The sequence below is a fragment of the Protomyctophum parallelum genome (genome assembly GCF_964188405.1).
Source record: "Protomyctophum parallelum genome assembly, chromosome: 1".
NCBI lineage: Eukaryota > Metazoa > Chordata > Actinopteri > Myctophiformes > Myctophidae > Protomyctophum > Protomyctophum parallelum.
Window position 1 is genome coordinate 43969181 of NC_139697.1, and position 19602 is coordinate 43988782.

The window sequence follows — 19602 nt, forward strand, 5'->3', positions numbered from 1 at the left end:
AAAGCATCAAAAGTTGATGCTTTTGAATTTGAATCCTGGAAAGTAACGGTTTTGGACATCGGCTATGAGGTTTCCAACCGGCAGAGACGATTTGCTCATTGTCATTTTGAACCCTAAAACCCTGAAGCCAAAATTGCCGATCTGCAAGCTCACAGTGCATCGCAGCGTGACATGTTTACTTGTGGTGCTTGTAGATCTGCTATTTTTGGTGCACACCTCCGAGGCAAGTAAGTATAAATCAAGCATAACTCCAACCCTAGCCCCTAAATCAATATAACCTCTAAATCAGTGGTTTTTCAACCCTTTTCATATCAAGAGCCATTAAATTCATGCAGAATTTAAGCCGCGTGGACCAACCTTTGATGACATTTAAGCCTCTCAGATCCAAAAAGAATGTTTTGTTGTCGTTGGATTCCATGCTGTATTGATGTTGGTACCATTAGGAGAGATAACAGGCAAACGTTGATCAAAATAATTCTTCTTCTACATTCTCTAATTGTGTAGACTTCTTTAAATAATATAATAATAATTATTTAACTCTTGAGAGTGTAAAATGAAACCAAATGAACCCATATTGTTTAATTTATAGTTTTACGCTGGTTTTACGCTCTCTAGAGTTAAAGATCTCAACTCTCCATCATTTAGCTGGGCACCACCTGGAGTCCCAACAAGGACCACTAGTGGTCCCCGGACCACTGGTTGAAAACCACTGCTCTAAATGTCTAATCCTAACCACGACCTTCTCCTAATTGTAAAGCTAATCTTATTTTTGTAACCATAAAACAACCAGCTGTATACGTGTGGGCAGTGGTGGAAACTGGAAAGTAACTAAGTGCATTTACTTGAGTACTGTACTTAAGTACAATTTTGAGGTATATATAGACTTTATTTGAGTATTTCCAATTTCCAGTACTTTCACTTCTACTCCACTACATCTCAGAGGCAAATATTGTACTTTTAATCCACTACATTTATTTGAAAACTTTAGTTACTAGTAGTTACTTTGTAAATTATGATTATTATTACAAAACAAACAGCCATTTGAAAATAGCCCATCTCGTGAGCTTGTAGATCGGCTATTTTCTAAATATTTGTATACATTTGAAAACGTGAAATGAGACAACAGCACTATAGAAACACAGTGATGCTGTCACCGTCTGATCATCGCATTGGAAACAGCAACTCGTAGGAGCGTAAACTAAACAGACACACGTTAGCAGCACAACTACCACCCAATACTGTACATAACGGAGAACGGAGCTAATAAAAATGTGTGTGTGTACTGTGGGTGTGCGTGTGCATATGTGTGCGCTGTTGTCTTGTACATCCTGACGTCATAACTGGACCCGTTCTCTCTGTGACCGCGCTGTGCTGATGGAGGAGGTGCTGATCCAGGGCGCTCAGTTGTTGTTGAGCACCCACCACGAGGCTGTGTGGGAGACAGGAGACAAGCAGGGATGGACCACCTAGAATGTTGCCTCATCCATGGGCTCTATATGCACACGGAATAACTCGTACTATTTCCGGCCGCTTCCCATACTTCCTTCACAGGTGTTACCGATGATACTAATGAACCCATTCTGACCTGAGATCAGATTCGTGGAAAGGTTTCCACTGGACACACACTGGTCTGCGATTGACCCATTCTGACCTGAGATCAGATTCTAGAAATGTCAGTCGCTCTTCGATTTTTTCAAAAATAGCAGACCTACAAGCTCGTATCGCGCCACTCGGTGGCGCGATATGAGCTTGTAGATCTGCTATTTTTCAATAGCTAAAGCACAACATGGTGCCGACACCAAAATGGGTGCCCGGTCAGAATGGGTTAAGGCTCTGTTCCATTTAGTGTAGTGTAGTGTAGTGTACAGTGGTTTTCAAACTTTTTTTAATTTCAAGTACCCCCATAACTCTGAGATTGTACAAATGGAACCCAAAGTGTCCATTATTGGGTTCAATTTGTACACTCATATTTGTACACTTCATTAGTAAGGGCCGATTCATACTCCTATTTTAGAGCCGAATAAAAGTCGGTTCGGCGCTGTAGAGCCTACAATGTGACGTCATTTGAGGTTCTGGGGGGGGGGTAAAATAGGAGTATGGGGGGCGGTAAAATAGGAGTATGAATCGGCCCTAACACCTGTGAGGGAAGTAGGGAAGGGGCCCAAAGTTCTTTCCAAAATGGCGTGTGTGCACAGAGATCATTACTGATTGATCCAGATTACGACAAACCCTCACCCTAACCCTTACATAAACCTAACATAAACTGCAATCTTGCTGTATCCCTGCACATCCCATGAGAGGACTAAAGGCCTATTCACAGTCAAGCTTTCGGTAAAGAGGTGACCAAAACAGAGAGATGTGTGAGCGGTGACCACCACGGCGTGACGTCATGTTGTAGTTCACCTCTTCACCGAAAACTGGACTATGAATAGGCCTTTACCCACACATGTACAGTACAGTAGGCCAACCATGCAGGAAGGCGAGAATTAAAGGTGTGACCTTCCTGGTTTGAGTAAAGCATTTCCATCACATTTCACGAGAAACGTCCTACCAGGAAGCAACATGGTGACCATGATCTCCGGGGTCTCCAGGAAGTCCACGTTCCCCCTCTGGAAGGTCTTGCTGTAGTTGCTCTGCAGGTGACTGCACGCACACACACACACACACACACACACACACACACACACACACACACACACACACACACACACACACACACACACACACAGCTTTATTCAACCACACTCTGCAGGTGACTGCACGCACGGGGCACACACACACACACACACACACACACACACACACACACACACACACACACACACACACACACACACACACACACAAACAGCTTTATTCAACCACACTCTGCAGGTGATCTGCACACACACACACACACACACACACAGCTTTATTCAACCACACTCTGCAGGTGACTGCACGCACAGGGCACACAGACACACACACACACACACACACACACACACACACACACACACACACACACACACACACACACACACACACACACACACACACACACACACACACACACACACACACACACACAGCTTTATTCAACCACACAAATACATTGTCGCTGTCTGGCTGTAACGCCCTACTTGATCATAATGCGTCACGCAAAAGCATCAAAAGTAGCAGATCCACAAGCTCGAGACGCGTGTAGATCTGCTGTTTTCTAAAATGGAATCCTGAAAAGTAACAGTTCTGGACATACTGTATGTGATCACATACCCCCCCCCACCCCTGTAGTTTAATTGAAAGAGCGTGCAAAGGCCGTGGCTAATAGGCCTATACAGAAGCTAATGTGGTTGGGGTCGCACAGACGCAGTGCAGACGAGACCCTAGTAACCTGTGCCTAGCAACCGGAGCAAAAGTGGAAAATAGTGAGGCATTCTTATATCGATCTTAAGACGAGTATACTTGTCTAGAGCACCTCACGTATTAAGTTAACCCATTCTGACCTGAGATCAGATTAATACGAGGTTTCCGCCGGACACACACTGGTCTGATGAACCCATTCTGACCTGAGATCAGATTCTAAAAATGTCAGTCGCTCTTCGATTTTTCAAAAATAGCAGACCTACAAGCTCGTAGCGCGCCACTCGGTGGCGCGCTATGAGCTTGTAGATCTGCTATTTTTCAATAGCTAAAGCATAACATGATGCCGACACCAAAATGGGTGCCCGTTCAGAATGGGTTAATGGGACGAGTATTCCCTGTCCTTAGCATCAAATGTGTCAAAACTATGAATTTAAAAACATGTCATAACCTAAACACATCTAGTCACCATCATCACCATCATCATGGCAGCCTAGAAAACGAACATCTGTTCTCCTTATCCATGTGCAAATGTGCAAATGTCAGATGCTGTTACACTTTGTGGTACACTTGTATAAATGTTTCATACCATATGTCGTAATAATTCTGACCTTATTTATTTTTAGCCATTTTGGGCCAAGCTGCACTGCTTTTCTTTTCTATCTTTTATTACACAGTAGGTTGAAGTATGAAACATAAGATTTTGGCTTTTCTATGTGTATGTTTCATTGTGCTAGGTGCCAATCACTTTAGTTGAAGTATTTTCTTTAACAAATTTGCTACATTTCATGATCTAAATGCACATGAGTAAACTAAGGCACCAAAACTTGTTTCAGATGTTAGGTATATGTATTTATGAGATATATAAGAGAAATATAACACATTTTACGAGCAAAAACAGCAGCACAAGGTTATGGTTTTGGTTATACACTTTTATATACATTTCTGGCTTGTGACAAAATACTGCAGGATATTATGCAGAGAACTTTTAACACCTCGCAGCACGGCCTATCATTGGTCTCATTAGTCATGGAGTACAACCGTTAACTCCAGCAGGTTCTGAACTTGGCGAGGCCGAGCTGTGGTGATGTATGTACTGTACGTGAGCTACAGTAGGAGCTGGTACTGTGTACTGTGTAGATATACTTACTTCTTCCACACGTTGTTGTGCTGCCAGAACTCATAGAGAATGAAGTGTGATTCGTTTCGCAGCCGCTGAACTGCAATACTGCCAAGAATGAAATATGAATAGACAGACAGACAGACAGAGAGAAAGAGCACAAGTGAAGCCGTTAGGGCAAATAATATCACGTTGCAGTCACTGACAATTTTATTCATTAATTATTTAGAGTTGTTTTCCATCCAGTGCTAATTGTAAATTTTGTGAAGCACAGGTGATATCTTAGGTAACTGCTGCAAGCGTAGTATTTTTGTGTATTGTACACATTTAATAAACAAAAGCAAAAGCCGTTTTGTCATGGTGTTTCACTCTGAGAATTTAACTGAACGCAAAGAAACAAACTACTGGTTGTTTTTGAGAACTGGAGATGCTTCTGTAGAGAGATGATCACATGACAGAAGGTTTGGTTCTCAATGTTCATTTGAGCTTTGTGCTAATTGCTCATCTGCCGTGCAGCTTCGAGGCTGATAATTATGACAGCTGTCAAATCAGGACAAACTAATCACCCTCTCTCTGTGTTTTTATCACCCCATTACCCCTGGAAGCGTACATCGTTGATGTACTGAATACCGAGCGACTTCATGTGCACGTTGCTTACATACACTGTGATGATACACAGCTTTAGCTAATCAGGTGTGTCAGTGCAATGCTGGTGACGATTGTCTGTGTTGCACATTGCCATGGCACAGCAATAGACCATATTCCCACGGTGGCCATGTTGGCATTTTGCATTGAAAAAGCGGGGTGGAATTTAATTAAAAGCGTGGTGAAATGAAAAATATGTTTTTCACACTTTTAGACCACATCCGTGGTCATCATATGAGCATACCTATAACAATGGATAGGTACAGTACATTATAATGAATAAGTTCAATACTACTAAACATTATGCAAAAACATTAATACAAAACACAACACAGCGAGAGTGAGAGGAGCTGAAGGTGAACTGACTGTAAGCAGCCGGTCTGGGTGCAGGCACTCTCCATGTACTGTCTGAGAGCCGAGCGGAACTCCTCCACCTCATCGTCCAGCACCGACAGCTGCCGCTGCACTAGCAGGATGTGCTGGAGAACGCACGCAAGCAAGCACGCACGCACGCACGCACACACACAGTCACACACACACACAAAATATAAAATCAGGATTTTCTGTTGAAAAGGAAACAGAGCCAGGGTCAGGGGGGTTTCCAAAAGCCTTCTGGGGGACGTTCGCTTGGCCATTGAAGCCTAATTAAATAAGGCTTAATGGGCTTTAGATAGGTAATTAAAATGTGTCCGTCATAAGACGGCACGACGTGCATCGACACTCTGCAGGAGTGGCCGACCAAATAAGAGGGTTGGTCTGTGGGATCACCAGCACCACATGTCTTGTGCACACTGCCAGTATTCCACAGATGAACCTCCACTCATTTCTTTAATTTTTTTATAAAGCCTAGAAACATAGCATGCCATTTAGTTCTGTGTCTTGTTTGGTCCCCTCATAAACGCATAGAGGCCCTGAGGCCATCTCTCCAGGTCATCCATCCTTTAATTAAATGTGTGTAATTGTGCCTGTGAAACGCTACAGGTGACAAAGTGCCAAACATCCCCGTGAGAAAAATGAGTTTAATATAGGTGACAAAATGCCAACGTCGGTTAAAGTAATGGCGATAATGATGTACGTAGCAGTAGCACTTCCTGAGAGGAGGCAGAGAGGATGATGGGTACAAGAAGTGAATGCTCCGTGAAGCTGCATAGACATAAAAAGGTAGACGCCTCCTTCGGCTCTGGGGTGTGTGTCTCTCGAGAGGAGGCAAAATGGAGGCAAGTTTTCCTGAGCTTCCTTCCTTGGGATTCCGTGCGTAACGGAAGGGGACGTTCGGTATAGGCCAATCAGACAGGCAATGTAAATGTTTGTTTTGTAGGGCATCTAGGGCGTTAATTTAAGGACGTGTATCCGGTAATTTGCACACACACATTATGCGCTCGCAAAGACAGTTTCTGTATCCATTGAGGACCGAATCTGCAATCTCCAGTCCAGTGGAGTGTAGTAGTAGAATACATGCAGCGATGGCAAAGTGCGGACATTGACGTCAGCACCCATTCTGACCTGAGATCAGATTCATACGAGGTTTCCGCCGGACACACACTGGTCTGATGAACCCATTCTGACCTGAGATCAGATTCTAAAAAAAAAATAGCAGACCTACAAGCTCGTATCGCGCCACTCGGTGGCGCGATACGAGCTTGTAGATCTGCTATTTTTAAATAGCTAAAGCATAACATGATGCTGACACCAAAATGGGTGCCCGGTCAGAAAGAGATAAGGTAAAATGAGAAAAAAAGAGTTTGCTGCTGCTGTTTGCTGCAGGGCGAGATACATCTGTTGGCAGTGTGTGCGCGATGGCCAAAGGAAGTGTTGTTTCGCGTGGTGGCGCCATCGTTGCTGTATGCGCGCCGGTGTGGAAATTGGCTGTTGACTGTCTTCCAAGAAAAGGCGATGTGAAAGTCTGTGTCGTTGTGGAGGTGATTGTGGTGGACACAGCGTACTGTGGAGTGCGCTGTGTGAAGATGTTACCGCAGAGGAGGTGGAGTGAGTATCTTCAGAGCACAGCAGAGCACAGAAGTAGACGACGGTTCTGCATACTGCGCGATCGTGAATGGAGAAGACAGGCGCAGAGCGCAGAGGTGAAGTGAGTGACGTCAGAGCAGAGGCACGGGAGTAAATGGCACTTCTGCATGCTGCGTATACATGACAGACTCTGACTGTGGCAGTGGAGTGTGGAAAGTGGCAGAATCCTCAAATGTATATAGGCTATAGTCTATAGACAATACACCCTGATATGTTACAGTATGACTCAGTATGTAAATCTACAATTCACTCACACACGCACGCACACATTTCAGAACAGCAAATTTATGAATGCCACTTTTTAACCATAACACTCAAGCTGAAAATAGCTCACAACAACACAGATGTGTTGAGCATGTAGATCTGCTATTTGTCGGTATCCAACGAGGTGTGCAACCAAGTATGACTCAGACATAACAGTAAGCATAACCTACGCAACCTACCTACGCAACGGTAAGAGTCTATTCTCCTATACGGCAGTGAATGCTGGACCTTGAAGCCAACCCTGCAGAAGTCTCTCGATGGGTGAATTCTGCGTGCAGCACTCAACATCAATAAGAGCACACATGTTACCAACACAAATCTGTATGATGGAATGCCAAGGGTGAGCCAGAAAATAGCAGCCAGGAGAATGAGACTAGCAGGACACTGCCAAAGACACCAAGAGCTGCCAGCCAGCAAACTAGTGCTGTGGGAACCAACACACGGGCACCGGTCACGAGGACGTCCCACGCTAACATACGTGGATGTACTCAAGAGCGACGCAGGAGAGCAAAGTACCAACGAACTGGCCAGATGTATGGAGAACCGGGATGACTGGAAGCGACGATGGAGGGCTCGTCTAAGGACGACCTAGAGAGATAGCATCCAAACGTCTAATCCTAAAACAATGACCACAAACCGAATCTTTTCCTAATTGTAAGCATACTCAATCAGAGCCTAAGATGAATAACTCTACTAACCAGCAAACATAATTTTGCCTCAGTAGCAAAGTAATTTACAGTATGTAAATAGCAAAGTTATTTAAAGTAAATGTACATAGACAAACTATTTCTCTGTGGAGACATTTTTGTACCATATACTGACACACACACACACACACACACACACACACACACACACACACACACACACACACACACACGCACACACGCACAAGCACACGCAAGCACATACAGATGCACGCCCGCACACACCCGTCCATGCGCACAATGCACCCACACACAGTGTATGCTTTTGCACACTTCATTCAGATTTTCAGGTTATTGTTGTATTATTCAAGAAGGTTCTAATAAGGATCTAGGATGTAGTCTATCTGATCATTGTCGTTGAGGAACTGCTCTTTCCATCGACATACAGTTCAAGAGGTCTCTGCATGGAAGAGAACAGCTGGTGTAACGTTAACCCGTATTGTCTAATTTGTGTGATTGGTGCCTGAAGATCTGATTGAGGTGTGCCTGATTGATGAGGACATGGGGAGCATCTTTGGGTGGATTGCTATTCTACTGTGGTTGGTTGATTGGAAATGGAAGGGTGGAGTCTGCAGAGTATAAGGTCACATTCTCACCTAATACTTCGGTAGACTCAGAACCGTATGGGCGGGGAAAGGGGATTCTTGCATATTGAATTGGCTGCGGTTTGCCTTCACACTGTCATTCGCAGCAATTGGAAACGCAGCAGGGGGGACCTTTATCAATGTGTTCCGTTCATAAACTATAGCCTACACAGTGAAATCTATGGTGATAAAATTACACTCATAACGTGCATGTGTCGTGCCGCCTGGGACCCCCCCCCCCTCTCTCTCTCTCTCTCTACGCACGCAGCCGCCACACACTGTTCTTTTGGGCATGGAGGCACAGCGCTGCATGAGCGCACTGATATAACTCCCCAGTCCCACACAGTGACAGCACTCCATGTTTACGGCACGCACAGACAGACAGAATATTATGTAGGCTATAATACACTGCAGTGTTTTTATGTGTTTTCTTAAGCAATTGATTAATGTAGCCTACACGTCCTCATTTCGATCAGGGCTTCAGTCTCCTTATTCGACCACGTCTATCCACAGTAACGGGACATCTTTGCGCTGCGTAAAATATGCCTTAACCGTCTCCAACTGTGTTCAGCTCCTCACCCGCCACATTATGTTTGCTTCATTTCCTTTATTTACTGCGGATTGCATTCACACCTGCACCGAATCGTAGTCAAGTGCGATTCGAAGCGAAGCGAAACCCACGTTTTTGGACGGAGTAAAATGCGGTTATTTGCTGCGCATTAGGATTCGAATGAGCCTTCACACCTGCCAAACGAAGCGCACTTTCTGACAATGCGCAGCAGGATTCGTTTTAATCGCAGCAAAGCTCTCTGGTATGAATGCGACCTAAGAGAAACAGCTCAGTATAGGCCTATAAAGTAAGCTGCCATGGGGAGAGGTTGTCACTCTGCCTCTCCTCTCCTCTCCTCTCCTCTCTATCAATTGTTTGTTTGGCTTTTGGTTTTTGATTTGTATTTTTGCAGATGTACATGTTGGTATTTCTTATTGTCTAGTGGGCTGGATCAAAGTCTAGTTTATTTTTCCAGCAAGCTCGCCTCCTGTTCCAATGGGTTTTTTTTTTACTGACTTTGTGCCCAGTCACACACCCACTTAGTGACACTCGATATGCTGTAGTACCCTGCGATGACCCCTCTGAAACACCAAAACACAAGGAAAAGAGACTGCCCCCCACACACATTTCCAGGAAAAGAGACTGCCCCCCACACATTTCCAGGAAAAGAGACTGCCCCCCACACATTTCCAGGAAAAGAGACTGCCCCCCACACATTTCCAGTCCTCACTAATCTGCATAGATAGACACACTGTCATAGACACACTTCCCCGAGCTCGGGGAAGAAGATTCAGAGAAGGGGCAACTGTGCAGGTGGTCGGTGACGGCTCTGTGCCATCGCCACGACATAGAGGCTCAGCAAAGACGTGGTCTTGTGCATGCGAGAGGCAGCCGAGGTCTGTACACCTCTCCTCCCTGGCTCTGTCAGTGTAAAGACGGGGCTGTGATGCATGGGGGAGAAAGATGGCAGCCTCTAATCTTCTCAGCTGAGTCGAGAACACGCCGTAGCCCAGCCTCAGCAGCCACAGGGAGGGCAGAGGAAGCCATACCACTATATGAACGTGTGTCGAATTATTCAGCTTCCATCAGTGGAAGAACACTGTTCTCAGCTCTCAGTTTGTATAGTTTCCATGTACATACTATTATGTACATTTGACATTATAATACTTAGACTGGCGATGAGACTTTCTTGGTTTACCTGTAATCCTGATTATGAGGCACTACTGTCTATGCATTTCATGTATTACCTTGTGTTTACATTGCTTCTACTGTAAATCACTCTAGATTAAGTGCATTTTATGTATTGCCTTGTGTTTAGCATACATAAATTAGGTATATGCTACAGTAGTACAGTGTACAGTATATGTGTCACTGTGTACCTTATTGTCATGTATTGTATTGTATGTATCCTGCAGTGCAGGTCTTTGTGTACAAGACAAATGTCTCCCCTGGCAAACAAAATAAAGTAAAGCCCCACAAGTCTCTCCTTTTTTTGTCGTCTCTGTCTCCTGGTTCGTTCCCCAGGCAGTTCAGTCAAGTCCAACAGAAAGGCTTTGAGAGCATAGAAATGGAAGCAAATGGACCAGTAAAGGTCAATTTGCTTCCATCTGTACAAGTTACAGTTACAATAATTTATCTAACTGATAAAGGACCCTTGGGTATCCCCAGACTCCGCATTGAGAACCAGTGAGACGAGAGAGAGAGAACGCATATCTCCGCCAGAGAATCCCTGATGTCATGTGGATCATTATGACGTATTTGAGAAGATAAGAGTGAAATATCCACACAAAATATTCATGACAGACACACAGACACACAGTAGCCTACACACGGTGGCGAAAACAGAATCTCCCTCCCTGCCTTGGGGCCTGGTGGTGATGATAAGGGAATAATGTGAGAATAAATTCACAAATTGTTTCAACCCATGCGCTGTTGCTGTGACAACGGGTGAACAGTACGAACCTCAGAGGGGAGGAATGAGCAGACACAGAAGGTATGAGAGGAGGAATTAAGGAGAAGAACAAACCGGTTTGATGTTGCTCTCCAAGACCTCGTCTTCAAAGGGCTCCAGACGAATGTCCTGTGGACACACACACACACACACACACACACACACACACACACACACACACACACACACACACACACACACACACACACACACACACACACACACACGCACACACACACACACACACACACACACACACACACACACATCTTTGAACCTATACGTACATGTATAGGGCTATATATTCACATCATGAAAAAGAGAATGTTTGTGTAATTTCTCACTCTATCATACTGTTTTACACCATTTGTCAACTTTACCAACGTAAACAAACCCGTTACAGCTATAGATAGATACATAAATAGATGCCTCGTTGGCCGCCACAGTTCATTGGAGCGAGGTGTGTCGAAGGAGGGGCGGAGGAGTTTACTGCCTTCCACTCGGTGTGGAAGGCACGTTACGTCACGCTACAATTTACAATTTACAATTTAGGCATTTAGCAGACGCTCTTAATCCAGAGCGACTTACATTAAGCAGGAACAAAAAGCATGGGAATACATCACAAAAAAGCATTTATCATGAAACATGCGTAAGCTAAGAAAGTAACAGTGGAATATCTATATTATGAGACTATACATATAAACTATATATCTATACTACTATGCTATACATATGTACTATGGCGTGCTATGACTATATACAATGCAATTATAGTGCTGTCTACATAACATGCTATAAGTCTGTATCAAATGCTATCTAAGTCTACCAAAATGCTATCTAAGGGGGTAGGGTAAGTGCTATGGGCCATGATGGAGTCTGAAAAGGTGGGTTTTCAGACTACGGCGGAAGATTGGGAGTGATGCTGCAGTTCTGACTGCAATGGGAAGTGCATTCCACAGTTTTGGAGCCAGAATGGAGAAGAGTTTGGGACGTGTGGAGCGTTGTCCCGGCGTTTTTAGTGAGGGTACTTCCAGCTTCCCTGCGTTGGCTGATCACTCAAGTGATTACTGGACAATCACAGCAGATCTTTTCCGGGACTTGTACAGACCTGAACATGTGCTCTGTGACGCACGCTCATGCTTCCGCGGGGCTTCGCAAGGAATCTCGGGAATGTTTTGCCCTCCCTTGAGCACATACGCTCCCCCCCCCCCCCCCCCCCCCCCACCACAACCCTCTTTCTCCAGGTCAATCAGGACACAATTGCCTTCCATGTGTGAGAGCACATACATGAGGTCTTATTAATCTCTCCACAATAAGCAGCCATGCATGTACAGAACTTGGAACCAGTAAGCTACACGATCAGTGTTTTGGAGACTGGAGTCACCTTCTTTTCCAGTCGGTCTATGAGCTTCTGCAGTCTGTTGACCTGGACAATCCACTGGCTGTCCTCATCATATACACCTACAGACAGCAAGGTACAGAGAGAGAGAGAGAGACCACCTTAACACCAAACACTGTTTTGCCTGTTTACATGGAGATGGGAAGAAACTGCGTTTTCAAAGATTTTCACTCTGGAAGGTGTTTTCACCTCCCGAAAATGCTGTTCTCGTCTAAAGGAACTTCAGGAAACGATGCTTTATTTTACCATTTTCTATGAACACCATTCTTGTCTAAAAGGGGCCGGGGGCTGCCCTAAGGTTCGACCTGATTAAAACACATTAAAACACATCTCTCCCGCAAAATATAAACGCTTTTTGGATTATATATCGTATAAATTAAAACGATAGCAATGTAAGCTAGCAATGTAAAGCACACTTATTTAGCGGATTCGGATTGTTTCCGGGTCGTGGGTTTCAGAGTAAAAGCGACCATAGGAGCTGTGGCACCCCAGAGCTCCTATTTTGAAGGACTTCCGGCACTGATTATTACTGTTTTTTTCAGTTTTTCTGTAAAAAAAACACTATTATTGTGAAAGTATTTAATAAATGAATGAAAAGATCTAGAAGTTCAGTAGGTGGCGCGATACGTTGTGAGCTTGTAGATCAAAACAAGGGGAAAAACACAGAAACCAAGACAAAAACAAGTGATAATAAATGTCAAAGATACAATTAGTTCGTACAATTATTGGTATGAAACATTTTCAGTTACATCAACTTTAGAGGCTCAACCTCTTGCATCACATTGTTGTCACAAATATTTATTCTTTTCTCTCCTCAAACTTCAGCTCGCTCTAACACTCCACCATACTTTCGCCTAAGTTAATTAGCTAATTGTATTTACTGTCGCAACGACGGCAGTAAACGTTTGAATGACTTTGGGAGAAAATCTACAGCTTTGTCCACGATGTGGACAAAGCTGTAGGTAAACAATGACAGGTATTGATGGCGCTGAGTCCTTTCTAAGGCTTTGATGTGATGTCACGTGCATTGATGACAGTGGGAGCTTCTCCGGCCTGCTGGGGTCTGATCAAAGACTAGTGGTGGATCGGCACCGCTTTCATGTGAGAGCTTTTCAAGTTGGCTTCGTGTGTGGCTACTGTGATGAAGACATTAGGCCTACAGAACATGCAAATGGGCATGGTGCCCAGAATGTGTAGCTGACTAATGAGAGATAAAAACGATCTATTATTAATCCACACATTAACAATCTTTCTGCACTCTCTCTTTCTTACATAAACACACACACACATATACACGCACACACACACGGATGAAAGTGCGCGATGAAAGTGCGCGATGAAAGTACGCGATGAGAGTATGCGTTAAAAAAATACGCAATGAAAAAATACACCATGAAAAAGTATGCGATGAAAGTACGCAATGAAAAAGTACGCAATGAAAATAGTATGCACGCAATGAAAGTATGCGCACGATGAAAAAATACGTGGATGAAAGTATGCGATGAAAGTACGAGATGAAAGTCTACCTGCACAACCTTAGTGATCTACTGGTAGATCGCCATCTACCTTTTGGGCAGCCCTGCCCTAAACCTAACCTCTAAATGGCATAATCCTCACATTGTCACATTTCTCAAATTATACTGTACTAGTCCTTACCCGTTCTGAATATATGAACAGCAAATCATGTTCAGTGTGTGATGTAATAGATCACATTACTGATAGGGGGGGGAATTGTTTACAGATGGTCTTGGGAAGTTGGGTTGGGCACTAAAGTATAGGCTAATTAAATGCTGTAGTACAATCATAAGTACACCATTGATGTGTGATGTACATATGGTGGTGATATTCTGCCTATAAATGGAAGTTATTGAATATTTTCAAGTTCGGTGTTGCACTTTGTAGACGGTCCCTAACCGCTCAGCGTCTGCTGCCCGTGGAGATATAAGCTATTAAACGGTGAACGCGGAGGTTGGCTTTTTGGGCTTCAAAGCAAGTTGTAGTTTGTTCTTTATATAATCAGGATAAGAATTAGATGTTTTGTGTGATTTAGGAACGTGTCGTTGTCATTGCATCTGTCTGTATGTATTTTGTCATTGTGTTGTTCCGACGGCACGGGATCTGTCTTCTCCAAACGTCTCCATTTGGCCACCCCGAGACCCCGACAGATAAGCATTCCGTTGTGATCGTGCTGTTCAGTGTGTCACGCAGCCACGCTGGGTGCGCGCAGGGCTGTAAGCTATCGTTGTCAGTGTCCAGGCTTTGAGCGTGCATGTAGCCCATGTGTAATGCACGGCGAAGGAGGTGGTTGAGGAGGGGGCGGACAGTGTAGTCGGAGCGGCTGCAGTCCTGGCTGTGTGTCGCTGATCATAAGCCCAGAAACAGTGTCCTCGGAGCGGCTGCAGTCCTGGCTGTGTGTCGCTGGTCATTCACATCCAACACGGATACAGAACAGATGCTCCGACGGGGCTGGGTTTCGCTTCCTACGTCACACTACAAACGGTGACCTATCGAATTATGCGTCCCACACCCCCTCCACAGGCACACAATTCTTCAAGTTACAATTCTCCATGATCGTGTGGTGATGTAAAAACAATATCTGTACAGTAAATATGACAGTAGCGTCGGTAAAATGTAGCCTAGCTGGATTCTGGGAGCGTGCAGATTTTTTTTGGCATGGAGAGATGTGTGCTAATAGTGTGGCTCGGGCGGAGATAGACCACGGACAAATAAACAGGTTTTTATTCACTAATAAATTCATTATTAATCTTATTGGAAAAAGGGCTTCGTTAAGACCTCCATATTATTATGGTCAATGCCTGTGTGAAAAGTGGGAGGGATTGGTGCAGGCAATGAGGAGATAAGGTGGTGTTTCTGACATTCAGACAGACAGACAGACAGACAGACAGACAGACAGACAGACAGACATTCGCTCAATTATAGTATGATGATGGTGATGATGATGATGATGATGATGATGATGATGATGATACCTGGCTGTGGGGACATTTGGCCCTCACAAGTATAGTAATACAAGCACGCACACACACACTTGCGCAAACGCATAAACACACGTCGCAGACCGAAGATTAGGGACTCCATGCGATGCCTGCTCTCCGCCCTGGAGACAGAGCGTGGGAGACATCACAAATTAGCATCACGTACGACACAAGACGACGCAGCACACTGCAGCAGCACAAAGTACTGTACGCACAATACAGTACAGTAGCAATAGCACAACATCACTACACAAACACACATATATGTATATATATATATATATACATAAAACTGCTCTCTATAGAGCGTCGCAGTCCCGTCGCCCTTTCATGATGACGCCAGGCCCAGGAAATTAATCCCAATGCATTTTTCCCATAGACATTTCAAAACGTATTTATTTAAAGACCTTTTAAGCGTCGTGCAAAGCCAACTCTTGTCGTGACAAATCATGACAACACACACAATATTTTGGACCAAACAAATAATTACAAAGAAGAAAAACAACCATTCTAATTCTTTGTTTGGCCCGAAAAAGTGTGTTTGTTGTCATGATTTGTCACGACAAGAGTTGGCTTTGTCTGCGGCGTAAACGTCTTTAAATAAATACTTTCTGAAAAGTCTATGAGGAAAATGAACGGGTTCTGTCGAGGGGGCGGGACTCTACAACATGAAAGGACTAATGTTTTAAACTGATGGTTTGCTAATATTGTCTCTCCTGCACTGCTGGTGGCATTTCCCTTGATTAGGAAGGGGCCAAGTGCTGTGCAGGGGATGGGTGTTCTTCTTATGCTTTGAGTAATGGTCATTGAGTTTTCATGCTTATTTATATTTATAAGCCGATCTACAATCTCCAACATCGTCGCATTGTGAGCTGATGTGTTGTGCGCTTGCAGATCAGCATTTTTACGTGAATGTCCACCTCATATTTGCAAAAACTGTTTACTTTTCACGATTCAAATTAAAAAAGAACTTAAAGGATAACTTTTTGATGTTTTACGTTATTAGAGATTGTAAAACATCAGTGTTCTTTTTTTTTTGGTCCAACAAAAAATGGTGAAAATCACTAAAGAAAGCAATAAATGGAATAAATATATAAATAAATAAATAAAAAATTGGACATAAGAGGTTTCTGCTCGACAGCAACTATGCAATACACGACAAACAGGCACGACGCGACGAGACACGACGTGAGTCACACAGCAAGAAACGTCACGACACAGCGAGGCAGGTGGCACGACGACAAGCTGATCACAGCACGCCAACATGCAGAGGCTTTGCCCCGCCCACCTGCGTTGAGGAAGTTGAGCAGAGGGTTGTTGGGAGACATGCTGCTGTTCCTCTGGAGTCTGCGGTTGGAGCGGTGGCCCGACGACCACTTGATGGACAACACCTCCGGCTTCACCGGACCCTGTCTGGAAACACACGCACATGCACGGAAAACCAAACAAAACCTTTTTTATTATTAAAACAGAAAACTATTTAAAATAGTTAAGATAGCAGATCTACAAGCGCACAACGCCTTGCAATGTGAGCTTGCACGCCACACACAGACACACACACTCACACTGGCACAGCCACACACACATGTGCGTGAGTGCACACACACGCACACACACACCTGCTGTCTGAAGTGCCTGTGTTCTATTCTGAGTAGCAGCCATTATCTGTCTGTGTGTGTCGTGCGTGCCATATGCCGTGCCATGCACGTCAGTGATTTAGAAAGTACGTGTGATAATAATGCTGAGGAAATAGAGTAGTTCATACAGTATGCTGTATATTTCATCAATGTTATTCAGTGACCATAGCTTTTACATTAGACCCTGCTTTGTATTTCATTGTATGTTTAGTCGTATAAGTTGAGTTTGTCTGGAGCTAAACCAATGGGACCAGGTGTGTTTATGTGGAGTAAACCAGTTACATCCTATATTATGCGCCTGAGCAATAGAGCAAGAGGCAGCACTGGCTCCTGTTGCCAACTATTGCTTGAGAACTACTGATCTAGAAGGCATTTATAGCCACGCCCCGGCCCAGGCCCCGGTCTTAATTCTTTAAACTATGCATACCGACTGCATAACCCCAAAGTGCACAGGCCTATGGTTTGGCTGCGCACACAATACATCGGCAGGACTAGTTAGCATTCATTTATGAAGAAAAACACCAAAACAGATGCAATATGGAGACATGCTGCCCAACAGAGGCGGTACGTTATCAGTGGAACACAGAGGACTGGATGGTGTCAATGCTTCTATCACAGCCCAGCCCATTTATTCCTTGTGGAACAGACGGCCATGAATAAACCATGCCACCCTGTCACCATCAGCACGCTGCCTGTTCCTTTCTCTCCACTGAGTAGGGCGGGATACAGTAGATAGATAGGCTACATGAGCATTGGCTGTTTACATCGTTATCGTCCTATACATCTGCTATTGTAAACATAGCAGATCTACAAGCTCACAAAACTTTCATGATGCAACACGTTGTGAGCTTGTACTGTTAGAGCTGCTATTTTCAAAAGGAATCTTGACAAAAATGTTAAAAGTTGTGGAGCACAAATATTATATGGGGGTGTGACAGACGTACTTGTAACCCTGATTAATTTAACTGCACAGCATATTGGACTTTAGTAGGTTTGGGGTGCGGTAGTCATGATGGCTGTGCAATGTGGGTGATATAGGTGCAATAATATGTTTGAGAAATGCAATAATGTGAAGTTTAATTGTTGAGTTTTCAGGGCCGGTTCTGGGGTGGTGTCGGGGGTGGGCGGAGCCCACACAAACGTGCGTCCTGCTGCCCACCCAATCAAAAGTTATGGGAATATTTATTTTTAGTCAATCTAAAAAATACCACAAAATCTGTACCTGATTTTTTGAGAAATTTAGACCCAACTGAACACTGTTTGCCTGGTGCTGAGGGTTATGGTTCCCACACCCGAGCGCGCTTTTCGGACCTTTAGCGGCGTTTCTCCATCGGTTTTCCGAAAAACTTGTCCAGTGTGCAACCACCTTTACTGTTGGTCAAATCGATAGATGAATAGATAAACTGATATGATGATAGTTTTAGAAAAATGAATCCAATGAATCCATCCATTTGTGACTGCATTTATCTTGCCAGCGCCAACTAGGAGCTATAACAAAGAACATTCTTTCTTCTCCGTCAGTGCAATTACCTAGGCGGCAGACTGTGTCTAATGAGAGAAAGAGACTGTTAATGGTAATGGATTCACAGAGGCAACACATGGGAAAGTGGGACTAATTTAATGACTTGGACAACTTGGCAAAAATTGCAGATCTAAAAGCTCTAAGGTACCTTTTTTGTCCTTTATTTCGGGTTGACTGGTCTCAAAAACAAATAAAAACATCCAGAAAAAGACAGAATAGTTAAGGAATACTCCTTAGACAGGGACTTAACTTAATGGACCGTCCCTTCACCACTTGTCAACCTATCTTCATATAATTGGTCCTCACTAATTTCATGATTTTCTTCTGTGTCTCATGGGAGGACTGTGGGCAGTATTGCAGAACCATGTGTTTTCTGTGCTGGGTTTAACAGAACTGAACATGTATGTCGATTCGAAGCAAGTATGCCCTGAGCACAACGAGGAAATGGGTTCACTGATGCATGCATGCACAGCGATTGTCTGTCATTGTTAGTCAACGACACTATTTTGTTTTCTTATACTGTCTGTAAAATGTTCATTTCATATCCCCCTGGAATCTTGATATTATGCTGAAATAAATATTATACTTTACACAAATAATGTGAATGACAGTTGCTCTCTAGCCTCTCTTGCAAAGCACGCACGTACACACACATTTTAAGAATGTATTTATATCCACACAAAGGAAAATGCACAAGGACACAAACATTATGGGTGCAGTTATGTTACAATCACAAGCCTATGACACATGTTTGGACTCATGATACAGCAAGAATGTCACTCAGCAGCGTCTCTGATAGCCATATTCGTTCACACGACGGTGCTCAGGACTATGCTTAGTCTCATATGGTGGCATAGACA

General features: G+C 43.9%; 1 protein-coding gene across 1 annotated transcript in view; it reads right to left on the reverse strand.

Moving 5' to 3' along the window:
* Nucleotides 1–1290: 1290 nt before the first annotated feature.
* The window catches only part of necab1 (N-terminal EF-hand calcium binding protein 1), a 49197-nt gene continuing 30885 nt past the window's right edge, over nt 1291–19602 (reverse strand). Inside the window, exons 7-13 of the mRNA XM_083786377.1 lie at nt 16872–16996; nt 12573–12649; nt 11264–11317; nt 5474–5586; nt 4493–4570; nt 2552–2643; nt 1291–1429 (exon numbers count right to left, since the gene is read on the reverse strand). Of these exons, the coding sequence (XP_083642503.1) occupies nt 1401–1429; nt 2552–2643; nt 4493–4570; nt 5474–5586; nt 11264–11317; nt 12573–12649; nt 16872–16996 (568 nt within the window). The 3' untranslated portion in view covers nt 1291–1400. The remainder of the gene's footprint in view (nt 1430–2551; nt 2644–4492; nt 4571–5473; nt 5587–11263; nt 11318–12572; nt 12650–16871; nt 16997–19602) is intronic.